The sequence below is a fragment of the Carassius carassius genome, chromosome 1 (assembly GCF_963082965.1).
Source record: "Carassius carassius chromosome 1, fCarCar2.1, whole genome shotgun sequence".
NCBI classification, from domain to species: Eukaryota; Metazoa; Chordata; class Actinopteri; order Cypriniformes; family Cyprinidae; genus Carassius; species Carassius carassius.
This window is the reverse complement of record NC_081755.1, coordinates 34,406,051-34,425,606: the sequence shown is the minus strand read 5'-3', so window position 1 is coordinate 34,425,606 and position 19,556 is coordinate 34,406,051. Positions and strand designations below refer to the sequence as shown.

The 19,556-nt window shown below is 34.4% G+C and overlaps 1 protein-coding gene and 3 gene segments (V, D, J or C); 3 read left to right on the top strand and 1 right to left on the bottom strand.

The window, feature by feature from the left end:
* Positions 1-19,556, bottom strand: part of aldh3b1 (aldehyde dehydrogenase 3 family, member B1) — a 139,343-nt gene that overhangs the window by 41,880 nt on the left and 77,907 nt on the right. The gene's annotated exons all lie outside the window — the stretch shown is intronic.
* Positions 3,533-4,989, top strand: LOC132146913 (Ig heavy chain V region 5A-like). The segment is given in 4 exon segments: positions 3,533-3,596; positions 3,723-3,891; positions 4,443-4,535; positions 4,621-4,989. Coding segments are annotated over 2 exon segments (366 nt in total).
* Positions 10,075-11,157, top strand: LOC132119578 (Ig heavy chain V region 5A-like). The segment is given in 2 exon segments: positions 10,075-10,732; positions 10,844-11,157. Coding segments are annotated over 2 exon segments (351 nt in total).
* Positions 18,869-19,415, top strand: LOC132146897 (Ig heavy chain V region 914-like). The segment is given in 2 exon segments: positions 18,869-19,016; positions 19,108-19,415. Coding segments are annotated over 2 exon segments (351 nt in total).

The following is a 19,556-nucleotide window of genomic DNA, read 5'->3' as shown; positions in this document are numbered from 1 at the left end:
TTTTTAGGTGAACTAACCCTTTGAAGAGCAGCCCTCCACGTACATGAAAATATATGAGTGAATGTCATGACTGTTTTAATGTTTCAGTAAAGAAGTAGTTTTCTGAAAGCAATATATTTATTCAAACAATATCTAATGCCCTCACATAGCATTCTAGAGCACTGTGGACAGAGACATTAAACATAAAACACATTTTTCACCTGTTCTTAAGGATGTGAATACACCTCTGAAAATGGATCTGAAAATGGATAGTTTAATTAAATGTTGTCTTTTTTCAAAATGTATTTCTCTTTTTAGGCCACTGATGAAGAACAGGCGGTGACTGGGATGAATGCTGGTCAAAGAAGAGAATATTCTTTCCCTGGCCTAAATTAATGCAGCAGTGGTTTTAAAGGAGGACACTGCTCTGGATGATGTAGAAGATGTCACATACTGATGGAGCTTTTTCATGACTACATCAGTTATTCTGAAGAGATCATGAAAAAATTGACAGTGATGCATGATCTGTATTCATGGACTATGAAACAAACTGTAAGTGTTTAATTTGTAAAAACAAAATGTTAATGCTTGTTCTGTGTCATTTAGTAGAAATGGAGTTTACACTGTCATTCATACACATGCTCACATTCTTTCACACACACACACGTCTGTTAAATGTTATAATATCAATGTTAATGTTGTGGTTTATTTGTGTACTGTCATGCCAGAATAGTTCGTAAAGAACTTAACTAATTGTACAATTATTGTATAATAGTGATTTTGTATATTTTTATACAATATATCAAATTTACCAATAAAAGTCAAATTTGATCTTAAAAGTTATACTCAACAAATGTTCAATGCTTTATTTGTGAAATCTGTAGCTGTTAGTGCCATACTTTTCTGCATTTCTTCTGACATGCATGTTACTTTTTGACTGTTTTCTCTTGTTTTTAATAAATATTTGCCTTTTTATAGTTATAATTTGTATGTAAAAGCGATTTTAAAATGAGCAAGATTTGTAGGTTTAATACCCAGCTCAATTTTGATTAATTTTAGCCTAGCAATTTAGTAATTTTAAACCATAAAAAAGCAACTCAGCATGCTGGGTTAAACATAATACTGTAACCCAAACAGTAACTGTAACCTGGGTTGTCATAATAATCAAAATTGGGTTGTTTTCAACCCAGCAGTTTGTAGAGTGTATGTTCACTGGGAGTTACATTGTCAAAGTAAATTTACAGACTTCACAAAACCATTCAGATGTATAATACTGAAATATGCTGAACAGCATGCAAAATATTCCTCCACAAGAAGCAGCTTGTTCTCACTCATCTCAAACCATGATCTCTTCATCTCTCTGGTTGTTGCTGCTGCTGGCAGCTGTTTCTCTTAAGTCTTCATAGCTTCTTTAGAGATGCTTCATGCGGTCTTCAGGTCTTACTGTGCCCAGAAATGGACAAATGCCTAAATAAACTATCAGTAACCAGGACAATATGTAGGCATGTAGACCAATGAGATATTCATGCAAAGCTAAAAGGACAAAGACAGGAGCTGGTGTACAAAAATACATAACTTTATTTCTTGTTACACTTGCATATGCATATAAATGCTAAGATTTCACAACAAGGTAACAAAAAAGTGTATAATGGAAAAATGTTTTCAAATGCAACAGAAAAAAAGACGTGATAAACACAAACACTAAACTTTTAATAAAATAATCTGATATGCTATATATGTATAATTTAATAATAAATAGTCTAGTTTGATATATGAATTGATATATGAACAGTCAGAGATTCCCGTGTTTACAGCTCCATAAAAAAAACCTACTGGATCTATTTTTGCTGCATAGGCCTATAGCTAAAATAATAAAATTACAAGCATTCTATTGCATGTTACATTACATTTTCAGTTACTTCCATTTCTGAGAAATTCTTTTTTAAATAAACTACTGTAGGCCTAAACAGAACATGTGAGCTGCGTCAATCGTGCATAAATAAAATTAGTGCATTAAAATGATTTTGTGTTAAATTCATTATTATGGTGTTAATTTTGACAGCCCTACTTGAAATAAAATACATTTTAACCAAAGTAAAATAAAATAGAAAAAAGTACACATTTTTAGAGCTAGTCCACATTTCCGAATTTAATGCCATATATGTTTTAATATAAGCAATATTTTTTAATAGTTTAGCTGGTGTTTCATTTTTTTTTATTACTTACAGTCACAATGTCTGCAAACTGTTTACATTTCTGCTCATTGACTCTATCCCTGTAAATAATGACCTCAATAAACTCAAAAATAAAAGCTGTTAAAATCATGTCCAGGACAGTGTGATGCATGTGAAGTTCATTAGCTCTGTATGATTATGTAAATCTCCTGTTGCATATTTAAACAGCAGACATGAGTCAGTTTACACATTCATCTGATCACTAGAGGGAGTGAAGAATCACTTCAGTTCAGTCAAACTGTGCTGAGAAACAAACCATGATCTCTTCATCTTTAGTGCTGCTTCTGGCAGTCATATCCTGTAAGTTTAGTCTGTTTTCTGTGTGATACATCATTTTGTTGATCAAAAGATTGTGATCTCTTATTAAAATGTATGATTTGATTTGATACAGGTATTGATTCATATGAACTCACTCAGCCTGAATCTCTGACTGTCCGTCCTGATGCCACTCTCACTATCAACTGTAAAGTCTCATATTCAGTTACAAGCTATGGTACAGGCTGGATTCGTCAACCTGCAGGAAAAGCTCTGGAGTGGATTGGATTGATTGGGTATAGTGGAGGCTTATACTACAAGGATTCTCTGAAAAGCAAGTTCAGTATCACCAGAGACACTTCCAGTAACACAATAACACTGCAAGGAAAGAATATGCGAGCTGAAGACACAGCTGTGTATTATTGTGCCAGAGACACACAGTGAAAGATGCCACAGACTCCCTGTACAAAAACATTGTCATATCACAAATTAAGTCTTTCTGACAATTTTCCAAAGTCTAATCACTAACAATAAATTTCACCAAAATAAAGAAACCAACAAAACTCAACAATCATCAATTTTTTGCAGTACTTCACCATTGCTATTTGCTAGTTATTTACAATACGTGGAAGATATGATTTATAGGACATATTGTTATTTAAAAGTAGCCAGAAACACAATATCACTTCATAAGCATCACAATAATATTTTGATCTAATGAATAAACATTAAAAAGTGCATGAAATTTACTGAAGAGTTCAGAGAACAGTACTTCACAGATTTGAGAAAGTCCCAGAACTACGGAAATTGTTAAAATGTAAAAAAATATAGAACTTGTGAGCATTCGTATTCAAGTATGTTTGAAAAAATATATAGATATAATGTAAAAAAAAAAAAAAAAAGGTTAATGGAAATTAAAAGACAAAATATTATGGTAATTTAATATTCAATAGTGTTGTCACTAACAGTGGCATATTTTATTATTTTTAAGCTCCACCCAAATGTAAATGATATTACATACAGTATTTCTACCAGCAGTGTTCAATGAGATTGTAGCAGTTGACCTTCCTGCATCATCTGAAATGGCAGACATTTCATTCTTATTACTTCTCCTGATGTGCTTTACTAGTATGTATAGACAGTCTGTTTGTCTGTGTAATAATATTTAATTCTGGCTTCAGATTTCATTAATAGATTAATAGATGTACTGTATATATGTTAATGCTGACAGGCCATTATAATTTTTTGTTGTAGGTGTAAACAGTCAGAGCTTGGAGTCTATCCCATCAAGTCCTGTCCCTAAAAAGCCTGGAGAAACTCTGAATCTCTCGTGTAAAGGATCTGGATTTGATTTTGGACAGTACGGCATGCACTGGATCAGACAGTCAGCAGGACAAATATTTATCTGGATGGGGGTTATCTGGTATGACGCCAGTAAAACAGTGTATGCTAAAAGTGTAGAGGGACGAATAGAGATCACTAGAGACAATTCAAACAGCATGGTGTACCTGAAACTCTCTGGTCTGATAACAGAAGATACAGCTGTATATTACTGTGTGAGACACACAATGATGCAGAAGAGCACTGAGCTGTACAAAAACAAGCCAGGGAGGAAAATTAGATTAAAAATAATAAAATAACACCAACAGTAACAGCAGATGGCGCTGCAGCACAGGACAACTCTGAGCCAAAGAAACAGACCAAAGACATCTTATCCTAGAGGATGATATACTGCCCAATATCTACCTATATTTACCTAGAATATAAGCTATTTAAATGCCATGATTGCTGATATGAATGACCTTAAGTGAATATATAAGAAAAAACAAATATCAAGTTGATTTAAATGTGTTATATTGTTAATGTCACAGATGTCAATGCTGTCTTCTGAAAGAAAAAAATGTAGATACTCATTTACTGGGTTGCATATGCAGTATTGTATGCAAATATTGTCCCTCCTCCTCTTTATTTGAGTATTAAGATGAAAAGAAGCAGCTTGTTCTCACTCATCTCAAACCATGATCTCTTCATCTCTCTGGTTGTTGCTGCTGCTGGCAGCTGTTTCTCGTAAGTCTTTATAGCTTCTTTAAAGATACTTCATATTAAAAACACTCATAGTTATACATAATACTGACCATATTTCCCCCCTCAGGTGTCCACTGTGTTGAACTGACCCAGACTGATTCTATGGTCTTAAGTCCTGGTCAGGTTTTGACACTGTCCTGTAAACTCTCTGGATATACAGTGTCTGACAGCAGCTACTGCACTGGCTTCATTCGGCAGCCTGCAGGAAAAGCTCTGGAATGGGTTGGGATGATATGTGGTGATGGTAATGCATATTACAGTGATAAACTGAAAAGTAGATTTCAAGTCACCAGAGATTCTTCCAGCAACACAGTGACTCTTCAAGGACAGAATATGCAGACTGAGGACACATCTGTGTATTACTGCGCCAGAGACTCACAGTGACACAGAGCAGCTACTGTCTTGTTCAAAAACCACTCTAACACTCGGCACACAAATAAACAACTTCATGTTAAGAATCCCCACAAAGCTTTCTAATTACTGATTCAGATCCAGATTCAGATTAAATACTCATAAATTATTATTAAATATTCATAAAAATTACCCAAACATTAGTGTATTTTCTTTATAAAAAAATGTACAATATTGTTAAGTAATACAGTTATAAAATATAATTATTTTTCATTATTTCAGATAGTGAAGTCTATTTTTATGGTTTAAAAATCTTTCACACAGTCTAGATATTATTAAATGAAAACATTCAAATGAATCTCTTTTACTACAATAATGCTAGCTAGTTATAAATGTTGGTATTTTCATAGTAAAGAGTAGTTTTGTACGACTGGAACCTGCAACCTGGAAAAGCACTGGTGTGGATGGGCCGTATTTGGAGTAGCGGTCAAAGACAAGACTATGCCAAAAGTTTTAAGGGATGAATAGAAATTAGAGACAGTTAAAAAAACATGGTGTATCTCAAACTGACTGACAGAAGAGGACTCAGCTGTGTATTTCTGTGCAAGACAAGCAAAGTGTTGTACTTTAAATAAAGCTTTAAATATTTCATACTAATCAAACATCGAAAGATCAGATTAATGTAATAGATGTTAATAAGCCCTTCAAACACTGGATTCTGGTTATCCTCTGTGTAAGTGTAAAAGAAAATCTCAGTGATCTTTCATCATTTCCTCATTATGCATATTCAAAAGAGTCTATGACAGGCTGCAAGTATTAATATCCCGCTGAACCGAATGAAGCTGTAGAGTCAGAAACATTCACAAGATGAAGAATATACCCGCATTACTAATATTGTTCAACTTAAACTGTGAGTTAATAAAGTGTGTGAAACAGAGAGACAGAAAGACAAGAGCCTTGAAATCACCAGAGATGAAAAGCATGATGTATCTGAAACTGTCTGGACTGACGAAAGAGGACTCACAGTGATACTAATGTATGTGGCAAAATGATACAAAAACTGGTCTAGATACACTTTTACTGTAAAACTGCAGTTTGAAGTTGTCCACTACATAGTGACACACAATCACAGAAACACAGCGACTCATACAGTCAAAATATTTGTTTTAAACTTCTCAAAACTTAATAAGAAAATCAAGATTCCTATTAATTTCACAAACACTCTAATTCACTCTAATGAATCTAATAAGTGTTATGAATCTTTAAAGCTTTGTTTATGTGTTTACATACAATATAATGCACACATAAGATCCCTTTTTTAGGATGTGCTGCTGATCTGAAGTCTAGCACTGGTTCAACACAAAAATAAATTCATTCTGTAGCATATCATCAAAGAGCTTTAACTATATAATACTCTGTGTGTGAAAAGGTAAATGTCAGTATACTTCTCGTGAACAAACATTCAATGATAAGACACATATGTACAGATGAATGCAATGTTTAATAATAAGCAGCACACAATGACAAGAAAATAATGCATTTTATGCAAAACTAATGAAGACAAATATAGATCGCATCATATAGTCGTTCATATAGCCAGAGCTGCAAGTTTTGCTATTGATGTTTCATTGTAATGGCTGAATCTGAAAATTTAAATGACATAACATTTATGGTTATAATAACCAGGTTCATTCTTAACAATTACAGTAACAACAGCAACAATAATTATGGTAATGATGGTTGTAATGATGGCACAAATATTGGCAGCAAGAGCACAGCAGCTGAATTTCTTTGCTCCTTTGACATCTCTCCTGTACTTCCTATTCATTGCCTGTGAATGTAAAAACACAAAAGAATATTTTCCTATTATCTAATTACCATTTGATCAGAATATATGGCAAATATATAGCTCTCTGAGTCAAAAAGTTAGTTTCTGAATCAGGTTTGACCTGAGCCATTGCTTACAATGTATTATTTATTGTAACAAATTTCATTACCTTCAAGGAGCATGTCAATGCAGCTGTACCCAGAAACAGGCAGTTGCAGAAGGTGATGGTGAACACAGAACAGCGTAAGTAGTCTTTCACTTTTACTTGGACTCTGTGAGGACCTTGGCGTTTGTGCTGCATTTGGCGATTGTGCTGGATTTGGTGTTTTAGATTTGCAGCTTTTGGTCGAGTTCGTCTTTTAGTCTCAGATTCTTCATCTTCTTTGACCTCCTCATTATCATCCTCCATCTCTAATTCATAATCCATTTCAATCTCCACATCACAAATTTACATTTGGCGATTTTGCACATTGCATCGTTGTGTTCACTGGGCATGACAGGCTGCTGTATAACGCTGTGTTGGATGGTTGTATGATAGAAGTGACATACTGAAGCAGATTTAAAATGTTCTTTGTCTCTTCCAGAAACACAGACACTCAGCCAGACCTGACAGTAAGTTTGTAATGTTTATTTTTTAAACTCCTAGTGTTTCTTGGGTTATAGCACTGTCAACCCTTCATTAGACCCCTATACTGACATTAAAGCAGAATTATGGGTAAGTATGTCATGCTCATATAATGTGGTAAAACATTGTGTGCTTGTTTTTATACTTTCCCTATATAATGACAAATAAGGAAAAGTATGTAAACCTCATACATAACCTCACATCTGTCATTTGTGTATACTTTCTAAGCATTTTATAGTGGTAATAGCAGGAAATGAAAGGCAGAACTCAAATCAGCGCTCAAACAACAGGCTACATGTTGTTTGAGCGCTAATTTGAGTTCTGCCTTTAATTTCCTGCTATTACTTAGTATTGTCTGTGCAGTGCAGTTTTGTTTTTGAAATATACTGCAGTTGTCTGCAGGGATGAATATGAATGCATGAAGCAAAATATCAAATCAGAGTACATGCTTTTGTTTGTGAAGAAAGAGGATTTCCATGAAGCAAATCTCTCGTGCTCATGCACAGGCTAATTATGCAGGATATTTTCTGCAAATGTTAAGATAAATAAAATATTTTTTTTAACAATAAAAGTTAAGAGCAAAAAATAAACATCATGACTGTGTGGATTCTGTTGCTGCTCTTTTCGCAACTGCAAGTATGCTATCAGGAAATACCACAAAGCTGTAATTAATGTTCATATGCTTCTTTCTCCAGGTGTCTACCTCATTGAACTCACTCAGCCAGACTCTAAAGAACTAAAGCCTGGCCAACCTTAAGCTATAGTGAAAAACTAAAGAACAAGGTTCAGTATCTCCAGAAACACTTCCAGCAGCACTGTGACAATAACAGGCCAAAACATACAGACTGTGTTTTACTGCACACGAGAGTCACAGTGACACAAAAGAAAAAAACGGCATTCACGAAAATATCCACAGAAAGAGAGAAAGACAGCTGTAGGCAGTTATTTGCTTAAGAAAGAAACGTATGAAACAAAATCTAGTACAATAATTTTTTTTAAAAAAAGTGTGATTTTAGACTGTGCATTACTTTGCAATATAATCAAAGTGGCATGAACAGGGAAAAGAGGGACAGAATACAGATCCCAAAGCTATTGGGGGCTCCAAAGTGATCCCGCCCACCATTTCTAAAGGAAATCATTGCAAAAAATTTCCTTCAATGGCAGCATACAACTGACATTATTTCTCAGTCATGACATATGTGATGCATTTAATCAAATGAGTTACAAATCTAATTCAGCTGCAGTGGGCCATGTGTAGAAACATGATTATAACTTAAGTATACAAAAAATTTAAATGACCAATTTCAAGGATTTCATTTTTATATGCTTTCATGTCGTGTGCCAGATAAAGCTGTAGCTTCCTCAGAATAAAGAGGGGGTCATCTTTTATTCTTTACTAAATCAGATGTTATGCTTAAATGTGCATTGCAGCTTACTGAAATGTATAATCTCTGATGTAATTCACCAAACATTTTTTCAGCACTATATCACCTGAAGTTACATTTACACTTACATTTATCAGTGTCCACAGCTCAAAATAGAACCTCAGGGAAGAGCATATCACATATCACTGAATATTGTGAATGTATTGTTAGAGATCAACTATATTATACATACACCCATTTATCCTTTTTCCCCTTTTCCCTGAACTTATTAATAATAATATTTTACAATCTTTTGAGGCTATTTTCTCTCAAATAAAAAAGAATTTAATTTAACAATAATTTAATTATAATTAGCCATTATCATTAAAAAATAGATTTTAATTAAGAGTAAAAAAAGCACTATGTTTTAGAATCACAACATCAGGTTCTTTATTGTCATCAGTTGTTTCACGAAGAACCTTTAACATCCACGGAAACTTTACATTCCACAAAAGGCTCATTATTAGTGAAAAAGATTCTTTAGATAAAACAATCTTCATAAGCCAAAAAATGGTTCTTTAAACAAATGTTCACTGAAAGGTTCTTTCCAAAAATGGTACTTCTATGGAATTACTGTGAAACCCCCCTTTGCAACCTTTATTATATATATATATTTTTTTTTAAATGAGCAATTTAAAATGCTCCTACACTGGTGATGGTTTGTCATATCGTTCTTTAATAGTTTGACCCTTTAGTCATGATTTAACTTTGTGACCCTCCCAATGCAAATTAAAACAACTCTGAACGTCTGTTTAGTATTTATGTGCTGCTGATTGGATCTGAAGTGTTACATCACCACTGTCAAGATGAAGAATACACTCTGCTTACTGCTGCTCTCATTCAGCCTACAACTTGAGTTTTCACACATCTATTATCAGATCTAAGGTATCCAGATTCCAAATTAAATCAGTATTTTCAATCTTCTTTTTAGGCATAAAATGTCAAAGTATGGAGTCCATTGAAGGCACAACTGTGAAAAAGCCTGGAGAAACTCTGACTCTGTCCTGTAGAGGATCTGGGTTCAGCTTTGGCTGCTGTAGCATGCACTGGATCAGACAACAAGCTGGAAAACCACTTGTGTGGATGGGACGTGTTCATAGTGGCGGCAGTGGCTATGACTACTCTGAATCCTTCAAAGGTCGAACTGAAATCACCAGAGATAATTCAAAGAGTATGGTGTATCTGAAACTATCAGGCCTGACAGCAGAAGACTCAGCCGTGTATTACAAAGGTCTTGTACAGCTGAACAAAAACCACACTGACTGTTTTCTCTGTTGTCAGTACAGTTCAACAGATGGAAGCAGAGAACAACAAATCTGTAAAACATAGCCTGATGAAAATATGCTGTTAAATATGCAGTGAAGTTCACTATAAAAGCTCAAACATGACAGCACAAAGGCATGTCTGACTCCTTTAACACAAGTGTGTTTTTTGATGTGTAGATTTTTGTTAGTGGTTAAATATTTTACAGTGACTTTTTTTTTCAGGGCACAATTTGCAATAGAGGCCTTTAAACCTTCTAATGCAGTTCCAAAAGAAACTTTTACTGAACTATTGCTATTGTTGCTGTCACAAGTTTTTTTTTATGAATACAGTTTATCAATTATTTCAAGCCTTTAAAAAGAATTAGAATTGTTGGGGAAGAACATTATGTAAAATTGATTCATGTCAATAAGATAAAAAATAAAAATACTAAACAAAACATGTCATAGAGTCTCTAATGAGAGCAATACATCATATGAAGCCTACCATTAATATTTCTGTTGCATGTAAATTTGATTAAAAGCTTATGTAAATCTCCTGTTGCATATTTAAACAGCAGACATGAGTCAGTTTACACATTCATCTGATCACTAGAGGGAGTGAAGAATCACTTCAGTTCAGTCAAACTGTGCTGAGAAACAAACCATGATCTCTTCATCTTTAGTGCTGCTTCTGGCAGTCATATCCTGTAAGTTTAGTCTATTTTCTGTGTGATACATCATTTTGTTGATCAAAAGCTCGTTGACAGTTTTTAAATGTCATGATCTCTTATTAACAGGTATTATTTGATTTGATACAGGTATTGATTCATATGAACTCACTCAGCCTGAGTCTCTGACTGTCCGTCCTGATGCCACTCTCACTATCAACTGTAAAGTCTCATATTCAGTTACTAGCTATGCTACAGGCTGGATTCGTCAGCCTGCAGGAAAAGCTCTGGAGTCGATTGGAGTCATCTGGAGTGATGGAAGCTTATACTACAAGGATTCTCTGAAAAGCAAGTTCAGTATCACCAGAGACACTTCCAGTAACACAATAACACTGCAAGGACAGAATATGCGAGCTGAAGACACAGCTGTGTATTATTGTGCCAAACGTACACAGTGACAGACGCTAATAGATTCCCTGTACAAAAACATCATCATATTGACATTACAGTATTTATCATGTTTTTTTTCCTTTAACTGATATTCACTGATCTTCATGAACACAACAATTTCCCAATAAAATAATAAAAACAATTAGATAAAATAAATAAGCACTATAACCAGAAAGTCAACAGAAAGTCAGTAAAATCCTTTAAATTTTGCATAATTTTTCTTTCATCCCATTAGAAGAGAGCAAAGTTTTGCTGTTGTCTCAGAAGAGGTATAGTAGTTTCAGCACTGTTTGATCAGCATTGAGGGTTTGATCGTCAGATCTGTGTCAGTAAATGAACTGAAGTGTTTATTCTGTCTGTGTGATGTGAGTCAGGAGGTCTATAAGAGATGTGAGCCGCCTGCTTAAACACTAATAGATGGCAGTAATCTACAGTGTTGGGAAGGTTACTTTGGAAATGTAATAGGTTACAGATTACAAGTTACCCTGTTTAAAATGTAATAGTAGTGTAACTTTTTCAATTACTTTATTAAAGTAATGTAACTAATTACTTTTGAGTACTTTTTGATTACTTTTCTAAATTTGTGAAAATTAAAGAATAATAAATGAAAGCATATACATCAACTTAAATACACTTATCTAATAAGCATGTGACGTATTCTGTGTAATAAACTCCTGAAACATTGGTGGGTTTTTTTAAACTGCTGTCTCTTTGTATATGATGATAGTTTTCTCAAAATAAGTAAAATGCACATGAAGTGACACAGAGCAGTTCTAGAAATTATGTTTATGTGCTCGTGTACTCCTACAGTATATTGAGATGGCAGAGGTTGAAAACACAAATGGATTTGTATTTATTTTTAAATAAATACATTTGTAAAATAATTTTACATTTTTGGTTACCACAGTTAAACAATAGTAACCATTTTCTCTGGATTTATAGTTAAATATTAAAATGTTAATTTTCGTAAGGGTTGTGGTGTTGTCTCTCGTAGCTCCCCCTAAACCTATAAAAAAAATCTGAATTTTTTTCAGCTAAATTCCTACTGTAACATTACAACAGATAATAATGATGTCCTTTATATAGTATTTTGAGTGATGACTGATGAGCAACGTGCTGCTGCTTGATTAAATAAATAAAAAAACAAAGACAAAAAAGCATCTTTACAGATGAAACTGACCTGAAACCCTGAACAGTAGTTCTGCTTCTCTGCTCCAGCTGTGCGCTTCCACAGTCCACTCTTGTCTCTCTCTCTCTCTCGCTCTCTCTCTCTCTCTCTCTCTCTCTCTCTCTCTCTCTCTCTCTCTCGCATTGATTACTCTGAGTCTGATCCAAACCGTTTGGCGGAGGCGCGGAGAGCGCGCGAGTCATGACTAACAATTCATGACTTATTCGAGATTTAATTATCAAATGGCGGATTCGCAAATGATCGCTTTAGTATACAATAATGATATTAAATAGTGGGGCAAAATCGGCTGTCAGGCCACCGGGAATCGTCCCGGTTCTCCCGGTGTCCAGTCCGCGCCTGATTTCCACAGACACGCAGAATGTGCAAGTCATATATTGCATTTTTGGGGCTTAATATTCACAGACACTAGTCCATGTCATGTTTTGATTCAAGTGTACTGACCTACTTTTGATTTAGTCATCCAAAATGTGGCATATTCCGTCCGCGTTAGGCATTCCGTTTTTATGACGGGATTCCACGAACCAGACTGTATTTCCGCATCCCGGAAATTATTAGGGCGGTATATTTCAGAATAGTCAGTGCAATTTGGGAAAGAAATCAGTTAAATCTGTATGTGGATGTGTGTAAATATTCAAATGTAATCCCCTTTGTAATCGTTAAAAATTTCATAAGTAACTGTAATTTAATTACTCATTTTTTTCGTAGTAACTGTAACTAATTACAGTTACAATAATTTTGTAATTAAATTACGTAACGCCGTTACATGTAACTAGTTACTCCCCAACACTGGTAATCTATCAAGTGAATTTATACTGTCATAGATAATTTTCTGCAATTTCATATTTGATAATATTGATATTTCATATTAAGACAAAAAGCAATTACATTAAAAACCATTAAACAACATAGAATGAAAAGTAATGCAACACAAAGATGGCATTTATATCTAATAATAGCAAAATAATGCTGTCTGTTTATATAGATCAAACATTAACCAAAAAAATCTTTATCTGGTCCAAATATGTGTCAGCATGTTATAAAATCAGTTGTGATTTGAATATGCAAATCAGCTTACTTCTTTAAATGTGACAGTTCATCTTTGTGATCTGAACAGACATCTGAACTCTGGAAACAAAGGCTATCTTTCTGGTTTAAACTTAACATACACCATGTTTAAAAAGTTTCTTTTATTTGTACTTCTGAACGTTTTACCACGTAAGTCACCACAAACAACAACAGTGCAAAGATGTAACAATATACTTTCTTTACATGTAATATTGTTTCTTTTCCCACAGGTTTTGAATGTCAGACATTCACTCAGTCTGAAGCAGTGGTTAAAAAACCAGGAGAGTCTCACAAACTTACATGTACAATAACTGGATTTACTTTCAGTGATCTTTATTTAAACTGGATCAGACAGAGCCCTGGAAAAGGACTGGAGTGGATTGCATACATTGACACAGCTAGTTCTCCAATCTCCTATTCCCAGTCAGTTCAGGGAAGGTTCACAGTGTCCAGAGATGATTCCAGCAGTCAACTGTATCTACAGATGAACAGCCTCAAGACTGAAGACACTGCTGTGTATTACTGCGCTAGAGAGTCACAGTGAATGAGTTCAGTGTCAAAGCAATACAAAAACTACTTCCTCATTCACATATGGTGATGGATATTGACTGATCAACCGCATTCCATCGCATAGAAATATTCAATTATAATGCACATTCTACCTTTGTTAGGTTGTAATTAAAAATGTACAATTTCATGTGTTTCCAATACTACACTGATTCTATGTGTTCACAGAGCTGTGTTTGATTTATGCATGCAAACTGTGAAATGCTGTGATCCGTTCTCGGCCACTCATTAAACCTGCAATGTCTCATGACCTAACCACATGTTACTGAAACACATTCAGGCAGGAGCACAATTGAGCAGACACAACTTTCTCTAAAATTTTAGACATAAATGGATTATTTGAAATGGGCCCATAATTTGCCAGTTCACAAGGATCTAGTTGTGTTTTCGTAATAAGAGGCTTAATAACCACCAGCTTGAATGGTTTTGGGATGTGATCTAAAGATAATGACAAGAAAAAACCTTGGATTTGGGTTATTTTCAATGAGTTTGTGGATATGCTCGGTCCTGGCAGTTTTTAGGGCATGTCTATAGCTGGACATACTGTTTTTCCACGCAATTCTAAAATCTTCCAAGTTAGTTTTTCTTCATTTGTGCTCAGGACTACGAGTTTCTTTCTTGAGAGAGTGAGTATTACTGTTATACCATGGCACAGTACGCTTTTCTCTAACCTTTTTCAATTTGATGGGGGCAACAGCTTCTAATGTATTAGAGAAGACAGTGTCCATGTTGCCAGTCATTTCGTCTAGTTCATGTGTATTTTGGGGTACAAATAGCAGTTGAGATAAATCAGGCAGGTTATTAGTGAATCTGTCTTTGGTGTCCGGGACAATAGTTCTGCCCAGACGGTAACGCTGAGACATATAGTTAATATCAGTGATACGCAGCATGCACGATACAAGGAAATGGTCAGTAACATCATCACTTTGAGGTACGATATCTATATCGGTAAGATCGATTCCATGCGATATAATTAAATCTAGTGTATGATTAAAACGATGAGTGGGCCCGGTGACATTTTACTTGACTCCAAAAGAGTTTATTAGGTCAGTCATTAGGTAAGTCCTAATGCATCATTTGTATTATCAACGTGAATATTAAAATATCAGATGATTATCACTTTATCAACAGAAAGGTCTGAGAGAAAATCTGCAAATTCTTTTAGAAATCTATATACGGCCTGGTGGTCTATACACAGAAGCCAGAGCAAGAGATACAAAAGATTTCTTTTGCATATCTGACAGTGTAACATTAAGCAATTATCTGCAATTTCATATTTTATAATAATGATATTATAATTTATAAAACAAAAAAGCAATTATAATAAAAACCATTAAACAACATAGAATAAAAAGTAATGCAACACAAAGATGTCATTTATCTCTAAAAATAGCAAAAATAAAGCAATTCAAATGAGTTAAACCTGTATCCTTTTTTCTGGGTAAGATTGAGAATATCACTATATATCACCACGACCAGTCTGACGAGGCTCATGCTTATAACAGTAGTTTGGTGGAGTAGACTCATTTAGACCAAAATAATCAATTGGTTTTAGCCAGGTTTCAGTCAAGCAGAGTACATCAAAACTATTATCTGAGATCATTTCATTTACAATAACTGCTTTGGGTGTGACTGATCTAATGTTTATGAGCCCAAATTGTAAGAATTTTTTTTGCTCATTTATTTTTAAATGGTTTAATCATGATAAGACTTTTTCTAGATCCTACATTAAATGTATATTCCACTTCTCAGGGAACAGACACAGTCTTAATAGATTGGACAGTGCAAGTACTTCTATCATTGAGAACAAAAGTCATTATAATAGTTATTAGAGAATTGTCTTACTAGTCACATGGAGCGAAGTGTCCTGGAGATGTTGTCAGAGAGCAGCTCCTCTCCGACTCTGCTGGGGTGCAGACCATCAGCATGAAAAAGCCTAGGACACTCCCAGAAAAGATTCCAGTTATTAACAAATAGCAGTTTCTGTTCTTTACACCATGACAATAACAATTAATTTAAAGCAATACGTCTACTGAACCTTTCGTGTCCTCGTCGATATGTGGGCAGTGGTCCTGACACGATGATTGTCGGCGCTGTGGGCGATGTGATGCGTACCGTCTTGATCGGGCTCCTGAAGTCCCTCTTCAGTGTCTCCGTCTGCTGCAGCGTGGCGTCAGTAACCCATCATTCTTGGTCTTCCCTCTTAAAGGAATAGTTCACACAAAAAATCATTTACTTGCATGTCATTCCAAACCTGTAAGACTTTTGTCTGTTTTTACAACACAAATTAATATATTTTTATAGTAATATATAATATATATTTAGCCTCTTAAACACAGAGTTATTGTAGAAGTTATCCATTCTGATATTTATATATGAATACATTTTAAATTATATGATAGCGAACACGTATGTTCAAAAGAAAATATTGATCTCCCAGACTAGCAATGAAGGACATAAATTGAGAGAATATTAAATATATATTTTTTTGTGTTCCAAAAATTTGCAGAGTTTGTATGGGTCTGGAACAACATGGGGGAGAGTACATTTTCATTTTTAGGTGAACTAACCCTTTGAAGAGCAGCCCTCCACGTACATGAAAATATATGAGTGAATGTCATGACTGTTTTAATGTTTCAGTAAAGAAGTAGTTTTCTGAAAGCAATATATTTATTCAAACAATATCTAATGCCCTCACATAGCATTCTGGAGCGCTGTGGACAGAGACATTAAACAGATTATTAACCTGTCCTTATGGATGTCAATACACATCTGAAAATGGATAGTTTAATTAAATGTTTTCTTTTTTCAAAATGTGTTTCTCTTTTTAGGCCACTGATGAAGAACAGGCGGTGACTGGGATGAATGCTGGTCAAAGAAGAGAATATTCTTTCCCTGGCCTAAATTAATGCACCAGTGGTTTTAAAGGAGGACACTGCTCTGGATGATGTAGAAGATGTCACATACTGTGCTGATGGGGCTTCATAATGACTACATCAGTTATTCTGAAGAGATCATGAAAAAATTGACAGTGATGCACGATCTGTATTCATGGACTATGAAACAAACTGTAAGTGTGTAATTTGTAAAAACAAATTGTTAATGCTTGTTCTGTGTTATTTAGTAGAAATGGAGTTTACACTGTCATTCATACACATGCTCACATTCTTTCACACACACACACACACACACACGTCTGTGAAATGTTATAATATCAATGTTAATGTTGTGGTTTATTTGTGTACTGTCATGCCAGAATAGTTTGTAAAGAACTTAACTAATTGTACAATTATTGTATAATAGTGATTTTGTATATTTTTATACAATATATAAAATTTACCAATAAAAGTCAAATTTGATCTTAAAAGTTATACTCAACAAATGTTCAATGCTTTATTTGTGAAATCTGTAGCTGTTAGTGCCATACTTTTCTACATTTCTTCTGACATGCATGTTACTTTTTGACTGTTTTCTCTTGTTTTTAATAATTATTTGCCTTTTTATAGTTATAATTTGTATGTAAAAGTGATTTTAAAATGATCAAAATTTGTGGGTTTAATACCTAGCTCAATTTTGATTAATTTTAGCCTAGCAATGTTTTAATTTTAAACCATAAAAAAGCATCCCAGCATGCTGGGTTAAACATAATACTGTAACCCAACTGGTTGGGTACGTCCCTTTTTGACCCAGCGCTGGGTTGTCAAAATAATCCAAATTGGGTTGTTTTCAACCCAGCAGTTTTTAGAGTGTATGTTCACTGGGAGTTACATTGTCAAAGTACATTTACAGACTTCACAAAACCATTCAGATGTATAATACTGAAATATGCTGAACAGCATGCAAAATATTCCTCCACAAGAAGCAGCTTGTTCTCACTCATCTCAAACCATGATCTCTTCATCTCTCTGGTTGTTGCTGCTGCTGGCAGCTGTTTCTCTTAAGTCTTCATAGCTTCTTTAGAGATGCTTCATGCGGTCTTCAGGTGCCTTACTGTGCCCAGAAATGGACAAATGCCTGATTAAACTATCAGTAACCAGGACAATATGTAGGCATGTAGACCAATGAGATATTCATGCAAAGCTAAAAGGACAAAGACAGGAGCTGGTGTACAAAAATACATAACTTTATTTCTTGTTACACTTGCATATGCATATAAATGCTAAGATTTCACAACAAGGTAACAAAAAAGTGTATAATGGAAAAATGTTTTCAAATGCAACAGAAAAAAAAGACGTGATAAACACAAGCACTAAACTTTTAATAAAATAATCTGATAGGCTATATATGTATAATTTAATAATATATAGCCTATTTTTATATATATGTATACAGCTCCGTAAAAAGACCTACTGGATCTAGGTTTGCTGCATAGGCCTATAGCTAAAATAATAAAATTACAAACATGCAATAACACTTTCAGTTACTTCTATTTCTGAGAAATTCTTTTTTAAATAAACTACTGTAGGCCTAAACAGAACATGTGAGCTGCGTCAATCGTGCATAAATAAAATTAGTGTCATTAAAATGATTTTGTGTTAAATTCATTATTATGGTGTTAATTTTGACAGCCCTACTTGAAATAAAATACATTTTAACCAAAGTAAAATAAAATAGAAAAAAGTACACTTTTTTAGAGCTAGTCCACATTTCCGAATTTAATGTCATATATGTTTTAATATAAGCAATATTTTTTTTTCACTTCTAGGTGTTTAGCTGGTGTTTAATTTTTGTTTTTATTACTTACAGTCACAATGTCTGCAAACTGTTTACATTTCTGCTCATTGACTCTATCCCTGTAAATAATGACCTCAATAAACTCAAAACTAAAAGCTGTTAAAATCATGTCCAGGACAGTGTGATGCATGTGAAGTTCATTAGCTCTGTATGATTATGTAAATCTCCTGTTGCATATTTAAACAGCAGACATGAGTCAGTTTACACATTCATCTGATCACTAGAGGGAGTGAAGAATCACTTCAGTTCAGTCAAACTGTGCTGAGAAACAAACCATGATCTCTTCATCTTTAGTGCTGCTTCTGGCAGTCATATCCTGTAAGTTTAATCTATTTTCTGTGTGATACATCATTTTGTTGATCAAAAGATTGTGATCTCTTATTAAAATGTATTATTTGATTTTATACAGGTATTGATTCATATGAACTCACTCAGCCTGAGTCTCTGACTGTCCGTCCTGATGCCACTCTCACTATCAACTGTAAAGTCTCATATTCAGTTACAAGTGAGCATACAGGCTGGATTCGTCAGTCTGCAGGAAAAGCTCTGGAGTGGATTGGATTGATCTCGAGTGGTGGAAGCTTATACTACAAGGATTCCCTGAAAAGCAAGTTCAGTATCACCAGAGACACTTCCAGTAACACAATAACACTGCAAGGAAAGAATATGCGAGCTGAAGACACAGCTGTGTATTATTGTGCCAAAGAAACACAGTGACAGACGCTAATAGATTCCCTGTACAAAAACATTGTCATATCACAAATTAAGTCTTTCTGACAATTTTCCAAAGTCTAATCACTAAAAATAAATTTCACCAAAAAAAAGAAACCAACAAAAATCAACAATCATCAATTTTGC